This window comes from Protopterus annectens, chromosome 5.part0 (assembly GCF_019279795.1).
Source record: "Protopterus annectens isolate FY-2018-M chromosome 5.part0, PAN1.0, whole genome shotgun sequence".
Classification (NCBI taxonomy): Eukaryota; Metazoa; Chordata; order Ceratodontiformes; family Protopteridae; genus Protopterus; species Protopterus annectens.
In genome coordinates, this window is record NC_056735.1 from 1,184,309,847 (window position 1) to 1,184,329,329 (window position 19,483).

General features: G+C 43.9%; 1 protein-coding gene across 2 annotated transcripts in view; it reads right to left on the reverse strand.

Moving 5' to 3' along the window:
• The window catches only part of TRIP12 (thyroid hormone receptor interactor 12), a 3,849,287-nt gene that overhangs the window by 1,059,829 nt on the left and 2,769,975 nt on the right, over positions 1-19,483 (reverse strand). For both annotated transcript variants that reach the window (XM_044071052.1, XM_044071053.1), the window contains one exon: positions 11,384-11,422. In XM_044071052.1, coding sequence (XP_043926987.1) covers positions 11,384-11,422 — 39 coding nt within the window. The remainder of the gene's footprint in view (positions 1-11,383; positions 11,423-19,483) is intronic.

The window sequence follows — 19,483 nt, forward strand, 5'->3', positions numbered from 1 at the left end:
ATCAGAGAACAACACGGTCTTTTCCCAATACGCCAACACACAATTAGCGAAACTCCCTCCACAGGGCGACCCCATAGCCACCCCGGATTTTTGTAAATAGATTTTCTTATCTAACAACATAAAATTGTTATTTAAAACAATTTCCAATGATAATGTTGTCATCAATCTTTTTATCAAAATGGAATTCACGAACCCATTGAATACCTAGATCTTGAGGTATAACAGTGTAAAGATCTTTGATATCAATGGTCAAAAACCAGAAATTTGCATCAAAGGGGACCTTTTTAATTTCATGGAGGTTCCTGGTTGATTAAGGGCCTTAAAATACTACCAATGAATTTAGCACATGCAAAAGTGATAGATCCGTGACCGTCAACAATAGGGCGAAAGGGGGGTTGTGATAAACTTTTGAGAGTCTTTGGGATGCCAAACAAAACCAGTAACCTAGGGGCTAAAATGTTTAAATATTGATACAAATCAAGATCAATAACTCTTTCAAGAAATAAATCTTCAATCATTCCCCTAATTTTTGCATAAGCCATGTTGACTTCATTAATGCTCACAACTTCATAAAAGTCAGTGTTTAGAAGAGTAAACATTTTCTGGACATACAAAAAATTATCCATAAACACTAACCCACCCCCCTTATTTGGTTTCATGACCCTAATATTACAGTTTTTCAACAAAACCAAGAATTCTCGCTGGTATCTAGTAATGTTGACATGTCGTTTATGAGGAAGCTTATCTAACTTAAGAGCCCTTAAATCATACTCACACATTTTTTCGAACAGACGCAGTGTGTCATGCAAAGGGGGGTTATAAACACTAGACACTCTAAATGAACCAGTTGATACAATACCGTCACCCATCAATATTTTTAAGTTGAGCTTTCTAACAAATAACTTCAGGTCAATAATTGTCTTGACTAAATCAAAACATGTATCAGGCACAAAGGATAAACCCTTAGAGAAAAAACTCAACCAAATCTGAATCTAAGTTGAAGGATGTGTAATTATAAATTTTAAAATCCCCCTTAGAGTCTGTTAGTATAAGTGGATCAGAGAAATGACTAGTCATCTCATGCGTTGTGATCTGCGATTCCTGTAGTTGCCCTGATTGTTCCTCCCCTGTCCATTGACTTGTCTGGCTTTCTTGTTTCTGGGAAAACCCTGCTGGTTGCTGGAATTGTCACCATTAGTTGCAGAGGCTTCTTGGAAAATAATGTTATTACTATTGTCAGCTCTGTTAATATTTGTGTTACCAGACTTATTTGAATTACTCAAAAGCCTTTCACTACGACGAAGAGGCATAGCTTCATCGTCGTTAGTATCCAACACAAGAATTTGTTGACCATCTACTGCATTCAACAATTCAACCTCAGTATTCCCATGGGAAGCAATACTTTGTGATTTATTTGAAAAAAGTGGAGGTCGAGGGTAAGCTTTATTTGCCCGATATTCATGGATGTCCCTGTTAATCTTTTTCTTTTTATTACTAATGAGCTTAGTAATAGTTGCTTCTATACTAGAAAAGGTTCGAGAATACTCATATTTGTATCTGGGAAAATCTGGATCCTCCTTTATGTTGTTGTCAAGAGTTGCAAGCTCAATTTTAAAACACTCAATTTCTTTTTGGTATTGTAAAATAAGCAAGTTCATATACTCAAAACCCTGCTGGTCAAACAGGGCTAACAAGTCTTTGTGGAATTGGGACCCTTCCACTAACCCGACTGGAAAGCGCCATTGCCACAAACCTTTCGGGACCAGTTTTTTAGTCAAACATTCTTGCAGGTACGAAATTTCAAGTTGGTTTCCTGCACTTGAACAATTTAGAGTCAAACGTGGCAATAAGATCAGAAATATCACTTACATTCTCTTGAATACCTTTGTTCGCGCCTTCACCAGTCTCGACACAGAAAAAAATTGATGTAACTCAAAAAAACCATCAATAGAAGGACACCCCGCTGTGTTAGCAGTAAGTACGGGGCTCCTTTGAGAATTGCCATTCCCTGTATGGTTTCTGATAATCTGCCCAGGCTGGATATCCAAATCTGCTGGGCTACGCGTCGAGCCAGTATTGCTGGCAACCATAACACCGGAAGCGCTTGCCACAACCACCCTCGGAGCGTCAGGTTGAGAGGGTAAAGGTAGAGGCGGAGAACAAGCTCTTAACGCAACTTGTACACTAGTTGTTTGTAAAAAAATCCATCCTTTGAATCAAGTTGTCGACACGATCCATAACTAGCTTCAATAGTACAGTTAAATTTTGGAGTCTAAAAAAAAAAAATCCACCTATACTCTGTTAAATTGCCTACATAAAAAGCGCAAAGGAGGACAGGCATCCGAGGCCCAAAACTGACGACGAGGCCTCTTCGAGGCCGGTTGCCGGTTCTCCGGTTTTCAGCGAAACGCCTTTGCAGCTCCTGACGACTGCTTCTGCAGAACCACAGGCCGCCTCCGACTCTCACGTGGAGCTGGCTGGGCCTTCAGACGCACAAGTTTTTCAGCCTACCGAAACTAACCCTTCAGAGGGAACCGAAGTAGCTGAGCAACCCACTGCTTCACAGGGTGTTTTCAAACCTACTCAGTTAAGCATTAAACCCTCTGCTAAGTCTAAGCCTCCCTTAAAAACAAAGAAACAAATACAGCATTCTCCAGGACAGGCCTCCATGCCTAAGAAACAAATGCTCAAAATGGCCGAAGACCTAATCACCCTGATCAGAGGGTCCCACCCCCCACCTGATAAAAGGCCCAGACAGGATGCAGACTATGAATCATCCGACCAGGTGTCCATTTCTTCCGATTCATCCTCAGACCTAGGATATTCTTTACCCCCTTATGAGGATTCTGATGCTGAGGAATCAATTCCATCAGCCTCTCCGCCTGATGACTACTCCTTTGGGGAAACCTTACATACCATGAGGGAGCATTTCCATTGGGAGGGCCAGGATTACTCAGAATCCAAGAAAAGGCTCAGAGACTTTTTTATTACCTCAACACAGACCCCTTGCTATTCCTCCAGTGTTAGATATTGTGGATGATGTGTATACCGAATCCAGCTTAAATCCTGACTCCTTACCTCCAGCCCCAGTTAAACCTCCCTGACTCACACAAATTTCTGTATAAAAGCCCTGTTGCTGACCCTGAAACTATTTCTCAGGGACCCAAAGGGATTAAGGCCTCATCAGCAAAAAACCCAGTTCCCTCTGACAGATTCCAGAGCATTAGACAGATGGGGAAAGAAAGTATATACGTCTGCAACTTTAGCAATGAGAGCCTCAAATTGCCAGTTTCAGATGCTAAAATATCAGCAATTTTTGATGTCTCAGTTGAAACAAAAAATGCTTCCAGTTTCAGATCTTCCTAATTTTAAAGAAATGCAGGATTTATTGCATGCAGCTGAACAAGTGGGAAAACATACTTTGCAATGTGGTTTTGATTCTTTAGAGGCCTCCTGTAGAGCAGCAGTTACAGGCTCTGTCATTAGAAGACATGCTTGGTTAAAAGAACATACGTTACCAGGTCATGTTAAAGCAAAATTATTGGATGCACCTTTGCAGCGGGATGTGTTATTTGGAGTTAAGGCAGAAGAGGTATTAAAGAAGATGGAGGATAAGGAAAAATCTATGCAAACGGTGAAGGATTTCTTATAGGTTCAGCCTCCTCGATTTAGCAGAAATTGGCCAACAAAGATTTGGTCCTTTCCAGTTACAGACAGACCTTCAAGGAGCATATACAGACGTCCAAGAGGTAGAGGTCAACCACAAAGTCCTTACAAGCCTCGACAATGGGGTGCACCAGGCCAGAAAGAAGGGGAAGACAGGCCCCAACCATATAAAAAGCAGCCTCAATGACTTCCCACTACAGCTGCCAAACAGCACTCTCTCGGCAGCCCCCTTAGGAGGAAAACTGGCACTTTTCTATCACAATTGGCATTGGATCACCAAAGACAAATGGGTTCTTAACAATGTATCTCAAGGTTACATGTTCCACTTTCACACTCTGCCAAGGTTAAAAGGAATGCCAAATCTGCCACCAAATCAATGGGCAGAGGCTCAAAAGCAAATTACAGCACTCATGGACATGAGAGCTATTCAAAAGGTACCACTACAGGAGCAAGGACAAGGATTTTACTCAAGACTCTTTCTGGTTCCCAGAAAGGACAAAGCCTGGAGGCCCATTCTGGATCTTTCTTCACTAAACACTTACCTGGATGTTCTGAAATTCAAAATGTTGACACTACAGCAGCTTCTTCCCATGCTGGGCAAGAAAGCTTGGCTCGTGACCTTGGACCTCAAGGAGGCATATCTGCATGTCCCTATCAGACAAAACTGCAGAAGATACCTCAGATTCATAGCTGGTTCAATGCACTATCAATTCTCTGCACTGCCCTTTGGCTTATCTACTGCACCCAGGGTCTTCACAAAGTGTCTGGCACCAGTAATTGCATTTTGTAGACAGAAAGGAATTCAAATTTATCCGTACCTGGACGACTGCCTGATTCAAGCAGAGAGCAAGGACATTCTTCTAAAGCCTGGGGTACACAGTAAACAAAAAGATATCAAAACTAGTGCCCTCACAAGAGATAATATTCCTGGGTGCCAGCTTGAACACAACGGTCCAGATGGCTTATCTCACGCCAGACAAGCAAGGACAACTGACTCAATACTTTCAATTGATGGCAACAAAGACCCAACTCCCTGCAAGAAAAATTCTGCAGGCCTTGGGTTACATGGCATCTTGCATACTACTAATTCCATATGCCAGACTGCATATGAGGAAACTACAATGGTACTTAAAGAGTGTATCGTCTCAAAACTGTCAAAGTTTGGAAACAGTTATACCACTAATTCCTTGCCTTCAACAGGAGTTTCAATGGTGGGCTCAAGCTTGTCACCTCAACAAGGGACAGCCTTTTACGCAACCCACAGCCAGGCAAACACTGACAACAGATGCATCGGATTACGCCTGGGGAGCACACATGGCAGGAAAATGTATTCAGGGTGAGTGGCCCGCAGAACAAAGGCATCTTCACATCAATCAAAAAGAGATGCTAGCTGTACAAAATGCCCTTATAGCTTTCAAGGACCTGCTGCATCCAGGACAACTATTACTAAAGACAGACAACACCACAGTTGTATGGTACATAAACAAGCAAGGGGGCACACACTCCTACCCCCTCTGCAGACAAGCCATGACCTTGTGGAACACAGCTCTAAACTACCAAGTTCATCTGCAAGCACAATTCCTGCCAGGAGAGAAAAACACACTGGCAGACGACTTAAGAAGAAACATCATGGATCCCCACGAATGGGAATTGAATCCACAAATATTCAGAATGATAACACAGAAATGGTGGAGCCCGGACATAAACCTGTTTGCATCCCCAATGAACTGCCAGCTACAGAAATTCTGCACAAGGAGTTACCATCCACAAGCATGGAAAGTGGATGCCCTCTCATTCAGCTGGAAAAACCTACAAGTATACACTTTCCCACCTCTGCCTCTCCTTCCAAAGGTACTCATAAATGCCAGGCAGGAAGAGCCAAAGATGATCCTGATTGCACCAGACTGGCCACACCAGCACTGGTACCCAATCTTAAAGAACTTAGCACAAGACCCACCCTGGATTTTGCCTCAAAACCCACATTTGCTAACTCAGCACAACAACCAGATACTTCACAGCCAGCTAAAGACCTTAAACCTAGCTGCATGGAAAATTCCTTAGTCAAGCAAGCAATGCCTCTCTCCAAAGCTGTTATGGATGTCATTCTGGAAGACAGAAGGCCTAGTACCAGGAAAGCCTATTTGGATAAATGGAAGAGATTCTGTGCCTGGAACCAGGCTCACAGCCTTGACCCTCTTGTCCCAAACATTCCTCAGATACTACAATATTTAACTGAGATGCTGGACAAGGGCCTCTCCTTTTCATCCATCAAGATCCACGCCTCTGCCATTTCTGCTCATTACAACACGGATCCACCAATTTTCTCTAATCCTTTGCTCAAACAGTACCTCAGAGGGGCTAAAAACATAATACCACCCCGTAGAGCACCTACTCCAACTTGGGACCTCAACTTTGTTTTGGAAAAATTAACTTTACCTCCTTTTGAGCCAGCTAACACAGCAGAATTAAAATACATCTCTTGGAAAACTGCTCTGCTACTGACAATAACATCATCATGAAGAGTTTCAGAATTACAGGCACTAATGGCAATGGAACCTTTCCTCATTTTCCACCAGGACAGGGCGTCTTTAAGAACTAACCCTACGTTTATGCCAAAGGTGGTATCAAGTGTGGCTCTAAACCAAAATATTCACTTGCCAACCTTTTATCCAAAACCACAGAATAAAGGGGAGAGACTACTGCATTCTTTGGACGTTCACAGGCAGTTACGCTTCTACTTGGACAAAACCAAAGCTTTCAGAAAATCTGAGCAATTATTGGTAGCATATGCTGCAGGAGCACAGGGAAAAGCCATTTCAAAACAGACTATTTCAAAATGGATAGGACATTGTATACGTTTCTGCTATACACACCATGGGAAACCTGTACCTAGCAGCATTAGATTTCACTCCATCAGGGCAACAGCCACTTCAACTGCCTACCTCAGAGGAGTACCTACCAAGGATATTTTGGAAGCAGCAACATGGAGTTCTGTGCATACCTTCACCAAGCATTACCATTTGCCTTTATACTCCAAATCCAGAGCTGGCTTCGCCACTGCTGTGCTGCAGGGCCTTATAGCCACCCCTAATGCCTTATAAAACCAGCCACCCTACCTCAGCTTTGGGATTCCACCCAAGTGTAATGACTGCAGCAGTGTAACACGATGAACGTAGTACAGTTTTGTACCTACCATAAATGTAGATGTTCGAGTGTAAACACTGCTGCAGTCCAGGTTACCCTCCCTCCTTCCCCTCTTACTTGCTGGTACGTACCTATGTCTTCTACCCTTTACTACCTATGGGGAGTATTTGCTGGTAACTGAAAATTGTTGTTTGCTTTTCTTATGTATACATTACTAGCAATTTGAATTGCCTACCTATTTGGGGGCACCTGACATCTGGGGCAAGAAAAACTGAAGAAAATGGCGTTGGCAGCATCTTATATACCCCTGTCGCACTGACGTCAAGGAGGAGGCGACAGCAACCGATGCCGGACCAAGACTTTGGAACTCAGGCCGACTGAGGAACCGCCTGACGGCAGGATAACCCAAGTGTAATGACTGCAGCAGTGTTTACACTCGAACATCTACGCTTATGGCAGGTACAAAACTGTACTTTATCCCCTTTCTGAAAAAACATGTACCCATGAATTACCACATAGGTGGCAGTACACTAAACACCGAAAGTGTGATAAGAGACTTAGAGATACAGGTTGACAGTGGTCTCACCTTCGATAACCACATCGCCACAACAGTCAGGAAATCCTTCTATATAGCACAGCTCATCACTAAGGGCTTTTCTTCCAGAAAAAAAGGAGGTAATTGTCCCACTGTACGCATCCCTCATTAGACCCATTATAGAATACAACGCCCCGTTTGGTATGTACCTCTCAAGTCATCTGCAACAACTGGAAAGGCCGCAGAAATACCTCACTAAAAGAATCACAGGCCTAAAGCAGATGCCCTATGTTAACCGTCTAAAAAAAAACTCCACCTATACTCTCTGTTGCATATCGTCTACTCAGAGCCGATCTCTGATTAACATACAAGGCCATGTCAAACCCAGAGCTGTTGGACATGCTACACTTAAAGAAATCCTAATCCGTCAGAGACGCATGCTCCAGAGATCTAAACCTTGTAATCACAATGAACAAAACATGCTGGAGGGATAGGTTCCTGACCCAGAGACTGCCCATACATGTCAAGCAGAGCACCTCTTTGGCCCTCTTCAAAAGGAACCTTGATGATTAGATGGGAGATCGGAAATTCACCCCGGGGATCATGTCAGTTGCCCTGCTAGAGAGGGGTGCAGGGAAGTAAATACTGTGGGAAGAAATAGCCAGGGAATTGTTATGGCTAGGCTTATATAGGCCCTAGGGCCGATAGCCTAGTACCAACCTATGAGGCTATGACATCTCCAATTTGCATACCACAATAAATCCACAATCTTTCACACAAAGGTTAGTAGCAGTGTTAAAATATGCATCAGTGCAACTTTCAAAGAAACAAAAAATACAGATGCCACATTCTGTCCCATGCACAGAGATGAAATGCAGTTGTTGTTGTGTCTTTCGGCTTTTCCCGGTTAGGGGTCGCCACAGCGGAACTCCGGTCCGCTAATGATTGGTAGTTGATTTTTACGTGCCGAGTTACCAGCCCTGACGCACAACCTTCAACGAAGGTACGCCCATTCACGCATGTCTCCATGCAGAAGACGCTCTAGCTGATAATCGAACCGGACAGCGTCGTATTGTGAGGCGACAACGCTACCACAGCACCACCACCGCTTACCTAAAGAGATGAAATGCAGTAATTTTGTTAATATCCTACCAAACTTAATATAAACCCAAAATACTAAAGATCTTTAGTTTCAAAAACTGTTCACTTAAACATGAACACAACCTTCAAATGCAGACCATTCATAATGCAATAGCATCAACTTCCAAATAAAGTATTTGGAACCAAACTTATCCCTTCTACTGAGAACTGAAAGCCACATACATTTGCTGAGCATCTCTGATTCAAAGCAGCCTTGTCACAACCATGGACATGTAAATAAACAACATTTTAAAAGGCAACTACATTGTTTAATAGGTGGGAAACCATTTTAAACAGTGCCACATAAAAAAAAAAAATACTTTTTCACTCTTATGACACTAATGAAAATGTACCTATATAAAACTCAGGTCACAAACAGTGTCATCACGGTGCAGCAAAGCGTTGTAGAAAAAAAGTACTGAAAGAGTAACATACAATAAAAAAGTAGAATTTCTTTTAAATAATATCACTGTAACACATCCTACTTACAGTATGCACAACTATATAAATGCAACCACAATAAAGGAAAAAAGAAACATAAAATAGTTCTTTCACAGGCATTTATACAACACTTCAAAAAACACATAGCATACTGTAAAATTCATTCCACTACACAGTAACGTAAATGTTTACATATATCAAAACAGTGGATGGACCACTCCTTTAAAATTCCTTTCAAAGGGGAACTGAAAGACGTAAAATATCTACCTTAACATTAAAACAACAAACAAAATACAACTGTACAATATAAATAAACCATCTAGAGTTGCAAATAATGTTTAAAAGGAATGTTTGGTTTGGTCATTTAGGCTTTACCCTCAAGACTGAACCACACCAGCCATGGATAAACCTTGTACTTATACATGCCTTATTGCTAAAATATCACAGAAGTGAAGTATGTTAAGGATAATAAAAATAGTTTCACTTTAACCTTTTATCCTTCTCTCTTGTGCTAAAGTACTATACAGCTAGTGAAAAATACATAGAACTGTACACAGCTGCTATGCATCAAGTGAAACAATGCAGAAAGATTTAACAGGACTGAAGAAAGGCCTTTTGTCAGTAGCTGTTCAGCACACAAAGTGGATTAAGAATTCTGATACAGATACTACCAATTGATCTTTTACACAAATCTATAACTACACTGAGGTAAAAGGGGCAACTATCTCTGGTACAAGATATTAGGGGGTGCAATCATCAGGTGCTGGGTATACAGTAGTGCAGTACCAGCACTGCATTACAAAACCTTATAAATGAATGCTGATAATGCAGCAAGATGCTTGTTGCAGGTATAGCAAAGTGCTGAAGTGAGAGAAGTGCAAAGTGTTTTCTATGCTTCATCTTTCAACTGTGGTAGGGGATCACCAATTTGACAAACTCTACAAGGCACTGGATGATTTAAGTAAGGTGTTGCTCATTTACGAACTACTGTTGCTGCCACATTCAGGATAAGGGGTACAAATGTAGTCAGCAGAACTGTAACATGAAATGGCAACTCCATTCAGTTCAGCAGCTGTCTGTTGACGAGCTTGTGATAAATGGACAAAAAACTATCAACTCAAATGTAATGGATAGCCAAAAAAGAAAAACAGCATCTGACAGTATAAGTATGGACACTCCCCAAATGCCTTCTCAATGCTTGTATGGCCTTGGCAGGCAAACAAGAGCCAACAACAAGTACTTGGGAAGAACATAGTCATCAAGACTGGTGAGAAATTCTATGAAGTTAAAATCTGCTCTATGACACTGCCCAATGATGATTTAATATTCTGTAGTCAAGAAATCCACTGCAAAAGAGGAAGACTACCTGCACCTAAAAGAGAAATTCATATAGCAATAACTCACGCCTGGGTGTGGGTAATGCGGGATTTACCCACGGTTGGCGTGGTTTGGTCCTGAGGGCGAAGCCCGAGGGACCAAACAAAGACAACCATGGGTAAATCCCGCATTACCCACACCCAGAAGTGGGTTATTGCTATTATACTATGACATTATTTAGGAAAAGAAATAATTACTTTTCTTAAATAATGGCATTGTATAATGCCTCTTTGCTGCCCTTCTGCAGCTGTCTGGTATCCACGGCAGTTCTGATGTACTGCGCATGCCTACGTAGTACATCAGAGCTGTGGCCAAAAGCAACGGGAGAAAGCAAGATCTCCGTTGCTTTTTACTGTTTCGCTATGTTAAATGGGTTTAACATAGCGAGACCGCTTTAAAATAAGCAACGGAGATGTCTGTTGCTTATTTTAAAGCTGTCTCGCTATGTTAAACCCATTTATCATAGTGAAACAGTAAAAAGCAACAGAGATCTTGCTTTCTCCGTTGCTTTTTTTTTTTTAAACCTGTCTCGCTATGTTAAATGGGTTTAACATAGCGAGACAGGTTTAAAAAAAAAGCAACGGAGAAAGCAAGATCTTCGCTGCTTTTTTCACACTGTGTCGCTATGTTAAAGGAGTTTAACATAGCGAGACAGCTTTAAAAAAAGCAATAGAGATCTCCGTCGCTTTTTTTAAACCTGTGTCGCTATGTTAAACTTTTTTAACATAGCGAGACAGTGTTTTAAAAGAGACTTATACTAATGGAAAAGTCCGGTCGGATTGGCCAGCATGCACGTTTTGGAATATTAATGGGGGGTCATGGTATAATAATAATTAATGTACCAAAAATAAAAAGACAATCAGTCTTAGTATGGTCACAGCCAAACACAGAGATCCCTTAATTAAATGCTAGAACATATCAAAAAGTCATGTCATAAACTGTGAAAATCAGGACACACAGTAAAAAAAAACAACAAAGCAGCAGGAAATAAAAGTGATCCCAATTAACATTTCAAACATACTACTGCAATTCCCAATTAAATTAACAATCCAAATACATGAAATCTAAAACCAAACCTACTTATACAGAGAGACAGGAGTACATGTAAGAGGGAAAAATCTGAAAAACAAGAAAAAAAAATGTGCATTAATATATCATGCAAACTGAAACATTCTATATACACAACCTGCAACTTTTGTTATTCAGTCTTGACTATGTAATATCCAACATGAACACACACACATATATATATATATATATATATATATCTACATCTATTCATATATAGCTATATATATATATTTATCTATCTATATATGCACACACACACATATTATATACACACACAAAATGTGTTTGTGTGTGTGTGTATATATATATATATATATATATATATATATATATATATATATATATATATATATATATGCACACACACACACACGCGCATGTATATGCATTACACATACAAATACCCCCAATTTTCTGTACCATTCTTGTCTTGAAAGCCAGCCTAGGGTCCGCACACGGGCATTAATGCTGCTTTAGCCACTGGACTGGTCAAGTGTTGAAAAATTCTTAAAACATTTACTTGCTTCTTCAGCAAAATATGCCACAATGACATACAGTCAGATGTGCAATTTTCTAAGTACAGGGATTAAGCATACAGTACAAAATAACTTTTAGTTATGTACTCACCATAACTTCAGATGTTTGGGATCCATCTCGCCTACATTCTGAATGATGGGTTCGGAGCCGATCCCTCGGCTCCGACTCGGCACGCTTATGCCAAAGAGCGAAGTCTCTTACTGGCTGAGCTTACCATATCCCAGGATGCACCACTACCAGTCCCCCAGATCTAGTTTGTCCGCATACATGCACACATGCACATCCTGCTTATATAACATCGTCAGATGAAACAAGATAAAACAGTAGAACTCAAAACCGTTCAATCTCTTCTGATCTCCAAGGCAGGGGGAAGGAGGGTGGGTATTAGGAATGTAGGCGAGATGGATCCCAAACATCTGAAGTTATGGTGAGTACATAACTAAAAGATGTTATGTGATCCTATCTCGCCTACATTCTGAATGATGGGACAGCGTCCCTAGCACCTGAATCCTGGGTGGCTCACTGGAAAACACTCCTAAGTACCGTGGAACCAAATGAAGCTCGTCTTCTAGATGCCACATCCAATTTGTAGTGTGAAATGAAAGTGTGCGGATTGGACCAAGTAGCCGCAGCACAGATTTCCGATATAGCGAGCTTGGAATGAAAAGCTATAGAAGTAGCCATAGCTCTGGTAGAATGAGCCTTGATAGATGTTGTAAGTTGCTTATTCGAAGAAGAATAAGTCTGAGTTATGCAATCTCTGATCCATTTTGAGATAGTAGCTTTTGTGATGGTTTGGCCCAGTTTATTATCTGAGAAGGACACAAACAACTGGTCTGACTTACGGTTGCTGAGTCCTGTCTAAATAGAAGCGTAACTGCCTGTGAACATCCAATTTATGAAGAGTGTATTCTGCTTCATTGGAGAATTTTGGGAAGAAAACCGGTAGCTCTAGAGATTGTTGGAGGCAGAAACTAGAACAGACCTTTGGGACAAAGGATGGATTAGGCCTAAGTGATACTCTATCCTTGTGGAAAATCAAGTACGGTGGCTTAATAGACAGGGCTTGAAGCTCTGAAACTCTTCTTGCAAGTAATTGCAACTAAGAAGGCAGTTTTCCAAGACAGATATTTTAACTCGCATGTAGCAGCCGGTTCGAAAGGGGAGATGTTAATGCAAGCACCAAATCAAGATCCCACGGAGGTGCAGGATGAAAAATTGGTGGTCTTAATAGGCTCGCACCTTTAATGAAAGTTTTGCATAGTCTGCTGCTCATCAAAGGAGGATCCATGGATTCGTGGAATTTAGAGATAGCCGCTAGTTGGACTTTAATAGTTGAGACAGAAGATCCCTGATTAAACAAGGATGTTAAAATTTCAAGACCTCTGGGACAGGAGCAGTGATAGGGTCTAAGCCCTTGAGTTGAGCCCAGATAGCAAACCTCTTCCACTTACTAAGGTACAATTTGTTAGTGGTGGGTTTGTGGGCCGAAGATAAAATGTGAACAACTTCCGGGTCTAGAGTGTGCCTTCTAACTAAAGTCGGAAGTGGAGGAGCCAAGCTGTCAATTTCAAAGATTGAAGGGACTGATGTCGAAGTCCCGACTGATGGATTAGCAAGTCCGGAATCAGGTCTAAAGTCCACGGATCGTCCACTGCATGCTTCTTCAGGTAGGGAAACCATACCTGACGAGGCCAGTACGGGCAATCAGAATCATTGAAGACCCCAGTTGAGAGGCTTTTTGAATAACTCTGGGAAGAAGCGGAATTGGAGGAAAGGCATAAAGTAGCCCTGTTGGCCAAGGTTGTGCTAGAGCATCCATAGCTGGTACTCACTGATGTGGGATCAAGGAGAAGAACCTTTGGCACTTGGTGTTTAATGGAGTTGCAAATAGGTCGCAGCACGGCGTCCCCCATCTCCTGAAAACCTGAGCTGCTACTGTGTGGTTTAGAGACCACTTGTGAGGAGAGAGAATTGTCCTGCTCAATTTGTCTGCCAATATATTTGACTTTCCCGGGATGTGGGTCGCTACCAAGAAGCGGTTGGTAGCTACAGCCCATTCCCACACGCTCATGGCCTCTCTGCAAAGGGGGTATGATCTGGTCCCTCCTTGTTTGTTCAGATACCAAACCACCGACATGTTGTCTGTGTGGATGGCGATGATGCCCTGAGGAAGAAACTTGTGTAAGGCTTGTAGGGATAGGAGTACAGCCCTCATCTCCAACACATTGATGTGGAGAAGAGCTTCGTCTGGAAGCCAGGAGCCCTGAACTAGCCTGCCCAGACAATGCCCCCCCCACCCTATCTGGGAGGCATCTGTCGTCAGGGTAACCACTGGAGAGGGAAGAACAAAGGGTTTCCTTGATCCAAATTGGATGTCTGAAGCCACCAGCGAAGGTCCCTTTTGCATATATCCGTAATCATGATGTGATGATTGAGGGAAGATCCTGAAAGGACCATTGCGTTGACAATAGCCACTGAAGAATCCTCATGTGCAATCTTGCCAGAGGGACTAAAAGAACCGTGGCAGACATTGAGCCTAGAACTTGTAGAACCATCCTGGCTGGGGCTTTGGATCTTGAGATTAGAGCTTGAACTTGGCCCTGTAAAGTTTGGATCCTTTCGGCAGGAAGAAAGACGCATCAATCTTGAGTCTATCTCTGCTCCTATGAACCTTATGCGTTGAGAGGGCAGCAAGACAGACTTTGACCAATTGAATGTAATCCCCAGGGTAACACCCAGGGAGATGGTGGCTTTGAGGTTGTCCATTAGAAGATGCCTGGTGGTTGCAGTCAGGAGCCAGTCGTCCAGATAGGGAAACACTTGGAATCCAAGACTTCTCAGGTGAGCCGTCACTACTGCCAAACACTTGGTGAACACCCTGGGGGCTGTGGTGAGACCAAAGGGCAGAGCACAAAATTGGTAATGACTGACTCCCAGGCTGAAGCGCAGATACCTCCTGGACGCCTGATGTATCGGTATGTGATAATAGGCGTCCTTGAGGTCTATGGAGCACATCCAAACATCCTTCTCCAACAATGGGAGAATGGATTGTAACGTGACCATTCAAAATTTGGATTTCGTTACGGATTGGTTCAGTCTGCTGAGATCCAATATTGGTCTCAGGTCCCCTGTCTTTTTTGGCACTAAAAAGAACCTGGAGTAATTTCCTGATCCGATCTGGTCTGTGGGGACCGGTTGGATGACTCCTTTTCCTAGCAGCTTTAAAGCTTCTGCGGCTGCCATTTCCCTTTGACTGGGTGGTGGGTCCGGGATTCTTTTGGACGGTGGGGGCGAGTATGTGAATGGGATGGTGTAACCTCCGGCAATGATCCGAAGCACCCATCTGTCCTGAGTGATAGACTCCCAGGCTTTTAGGTGCTTGGCAAACGACACCCGACTGGCTCCGGAGCAGCACAGCCGGGCAATCCCTCATGACGTGTGGGAGGCTGAAGAGCCACGAAAGGACTCGCGGTCTCCAGAATTGCGGGGCCCTCTGCCGCCTCTGGGACGGCGTCTCCCTGAAAAAATACACCGACCTCTGCCCCTGGAAGGGGAATCTTCCTGCTGTTGAGAGAAAAAGTTTCGAGATTTGGGGAACCACATTTTCCCCGCTCCTTTAGCCTTGGGGTAAGGCCGAAAGGGAGTGGAATAACGGGCACCTACGGCAGATAAAGTTTTTCCCTCTTGCTCACAGCGGGTAAGGGTGTCTTTAACCTTGGGTCCAAACAAGGAGGACCCATCAAAGGGAGCGTCGCGAAGGAAGACTTGAAGGCCTCCCAAGAATTGACACAAGCGGAGCCAGGCTTGTCTCCGTAGAGCCACGCCTGTGCCTGCCGCTCTACCCGCCCCTTCGGCCGCATAGGAAATGAGCCTCATGGACGAGTTAGAAATTGACGTAAGGATAGCCAACTGAGAGCTAACCGACTGGGCCAGCTGCTCAGGTAGGTTACCCGAGAGGGAATCTGACAACTCCTTGACCAGATCCCTCTGAAGCCTGGTAAAATGTGCCAAATAATTCAGAGACCTTAACGTAAAGGCCGCTGAAGTCAGGGTGCGCTTCCCATACCTGTCCATACTCCTAGACTCCTTATTAGGAGGATGGACGGACGTTGAAGCCTCTGCCACGTCCTGTTGTGTAGCAGATGCCACCACCATGGCATCTACAGCCACGCCTTTAGTAAGGAACTCCTTCTCGGGGGGAGCAGACAAAAATTTATTTGGACGAGAAGGGACTGGTTCCACGGTATCTGGGTGTTCCCACGCCCTTCGACAAACTAAATCCAGAAGCTCGTCGAAGGGCAGAGACACCCAGGAGGCGGAGGGCTGAGCCCCAAAGGCCTTGAGGAGCACTGACTCGTCAGTAGAGGGGGGTTTGGATATCCAGCCGCCTCGTTGTTTGAGGATCTCTAAGATGTCTGCAAAGGAGACATCATCCGAGGACGACTTCGGGGACCCCTCTGCATCATCCAGATCAGTGTCTGAAGTAATAGACTCGGGGGAGTCCACGTGCTTCCTCTTGCACGATCTCTTCCTTGGGGGTTCCTCGGAAGACAGCTCAGAAGAACCCTCAGGAGGAGGGGAACCCCCACTGGGGGTAACCTCAGGCCCCGGGGCTCCGCTGACTACGGACAGGGGAACTGCCAAAGACCCAGTCTCCACTCCTAGGGAAGGTGCCGGTAAAGCCGGGGAGATGGCTGAAGAGGACTTGGCCAAGGCACTCCTCATGGCTCTGAAAGCCGGACCCCAGAATCCTGGGAGTGTCCGGTCCCCGGAGCCGTGATAGTCGACGGAAGACCCGCAGCCGAGCACCGAGGGGAGGCTCGGAACCAAAGCATAGGTCCCAAACATCACCCCCGGGTCCAGCCGAAGACGTCCGCGTACCAAACTCGGACCCGAAGGCCCGGGTTGGAGTAAGGGTCGGAGCCGACCCTGAGATCTCCATCGGCTCCAACAGCACCTGCTCCGACGGAGCGGAAGCAGTCGGAGGAGGAATGGCAATGGCGTGGGCCAAGGTCATCGGCTCCGAAGCCAACTGGGTCGGAACCGAAACAAATTTTTGGAAGACTGGGGACTGGAACAGTCTTTGGAGCACCCTGTCTATATCAGAATCTGACATCCTCGAAGACCGAGAGGAAACAGAACGGGTCCGAGACGGCCTCTCCAACGGCCCCAAAGGACTAGGGGACCGGCTCCGAGGCGACTCGATGAGTATCGGCGCCGAGGGAATACACACACCCGATTCCACCGGTGCCGAGGTGGTCTTCGCCGAGGAGGAAGTGTCTGAGCGGGCAACCTTGTCGGCTCCGAGCAGTGGAGCCGACGAAGATGACCCGCCTCGATGCCCCAGCTATCGGCACCGGCCAGAGGAGTCGATACTGGTGGCATCGAGGCAGACCGTTCGACCTCGGCTCAAGTCCTTGGAGCCGAAGGAGAGGCCTGCCTTTGTTTCTTAGGGATCGGATCCGACGGACTGGTCGGAGCCGACGCCCTTTTCTTTTTGGCCGGAGAAGGAGAGGATGCCAAAGCTTCTTCGAAAGAAGGTTTAATTAATCCCTTAAGAATTAATTTATTTTTCCTCTCCTGGAGGACCCTTGAGGAAAAAGCGTGACATACACTACATGATTCCTGTAAATGCTTTGCCCCTAAGCAATACACACATAGCGAGTGATCGTCCGTGATGGACATTTTGAAGCTACATTTTACACATTTCTTGAAGCCCGAAGGCCTAGGATTCTGAGACATTACTGGTGACACACCTAGAAAAGGCTTACAGTTAACACTCGCAATACTCTGAGTTAGTCAAACACAGCACAAACTCTGTAAATGTAATAATTTCTCTCAGTTAGTTCTTCTTTAAAGAAGAGAAATATAAATGAAACAGAACCGAAGTCACCTACAAATAAAAAGACCGGGAAAGGCCTTTCCAGACAAGAGGTACTCCTAGTCCACACTCACAACACAAGAATTCACCAAGTGAATTTTGTCAAACACACTCAAAACACAAGAATAGCTGTTAAAACAGCTTTTTGTAGAGAATGAAGAAAATCCTGACAGAAAAACTAGTGAAATAATCACTACTTAACTCAGCCAGCTCGAGACCACGTCTTCACTTGTTAGCGGCAAACGAGATCTGGGGGACTGGTAGTGGTGCATCCTGGGATATGGTAAGCTCAGCCAGTAAGAGACTTCGCTCTTTGGCATAAGCGTGCCGAGTCGGAGCCGAGGGATCGGCTCCGAACCCATCATTCAGAATGTAGGCGAGATAGGATCACATAACATCATACAATGTTTCAGCCACCCCACCTATAACTACTGACTAGGAAGTACTTGCTCCCTTTCAAAACACATGTAATAAATGATGCCTGTGCCATCCTACATGACTCAACATGCTGCAATGCATGCAGAGTGGCCCTTTTTAACTCAACTACCATTTTTTTAGAAAGAGTCCGAACAATTAAAGACAGAATTTAGTAGGGTACCTCTGCAAGAGCCAGTGACGCAGACTGGTATGAATTTCATAAAAAATGTATTTGCTAACAGATAAAAAAATATATATATATATAATCTAAAATCAGTATTAATGGAAGAAAGACGATATTAATGAAAAAGTCATAATGGAGATCTACATTAAAGTGGCAAATGTGCTATGAGGATTAGGTTATGTGAAATGTAAACATTTAATGACAACTGGTAGCTCAGTCTACAACTGGGGGTACTTTAATGAGAGGTACAATTACGAAAATAATCAGAAAAATGGAAAAACAAACATTAGCATAATAGAAAGTGTAAAATAGAAAATCAGACTGAGAAAATATTCTCAGAAAATACATTTCATTAAATTCCAATTCTAAGAGGTAACTGCCTTCTTATTTTAATGCAGAAAATATTAGCTCACAGATGACAAACTAACAATTCTGTTAGGCTCTGGAGATGGAAATCACTGAGCTGTTATGGTGGAACCATGACAAAGGTTGGGACATTTCCACACGGTCAGCGAAGAGGGCTTTTCCCACTCTCCTTTGTAAGGAATAGGTTCATAGGTTGGTACTGGGCTACCTGCCCGACGGCATATATTAGCCCAGCCACGTTGTGCTGTATTCACCGCCCCTTTAGTAGTTCCCTACACCCTTGTACTAGCAGCTAGCACCCTTGGCCCCTATCTAGTAGTGCTGTTGGAGTGATCCCCGGTGTGAACTTTCTGTCACCCATCCACTCATCAAGGTTCCTCTTGAAGAGTGATAGTCAGGGGCTCTGTCTTATGTAGATCGGGACCCTGTTCCATAGTAAGGGAAGTCTCTGCGAAGGGAATCTATCCCTCCAGCATGTTCTATTCATTGTTGTGTTGAGGTTTATTTCCCTAGAGCATGTAGCTCGAGTAGATTTGGTTTTGCTAAGATGGAGCATGTTCAACAATTCTGGGTTGGACATGGCTCTGTATGTTAGACAGAGATCGCCTCTGAGAAAGTAGTATGCAACAGAGAACAGTCTTAGATTTTTCAATCGTGCTGCATAGGGCAACTGTTTGAGGCCAGTAATCCTCTTGGTTAGGTACCTCTGTGGTCTCTCCAG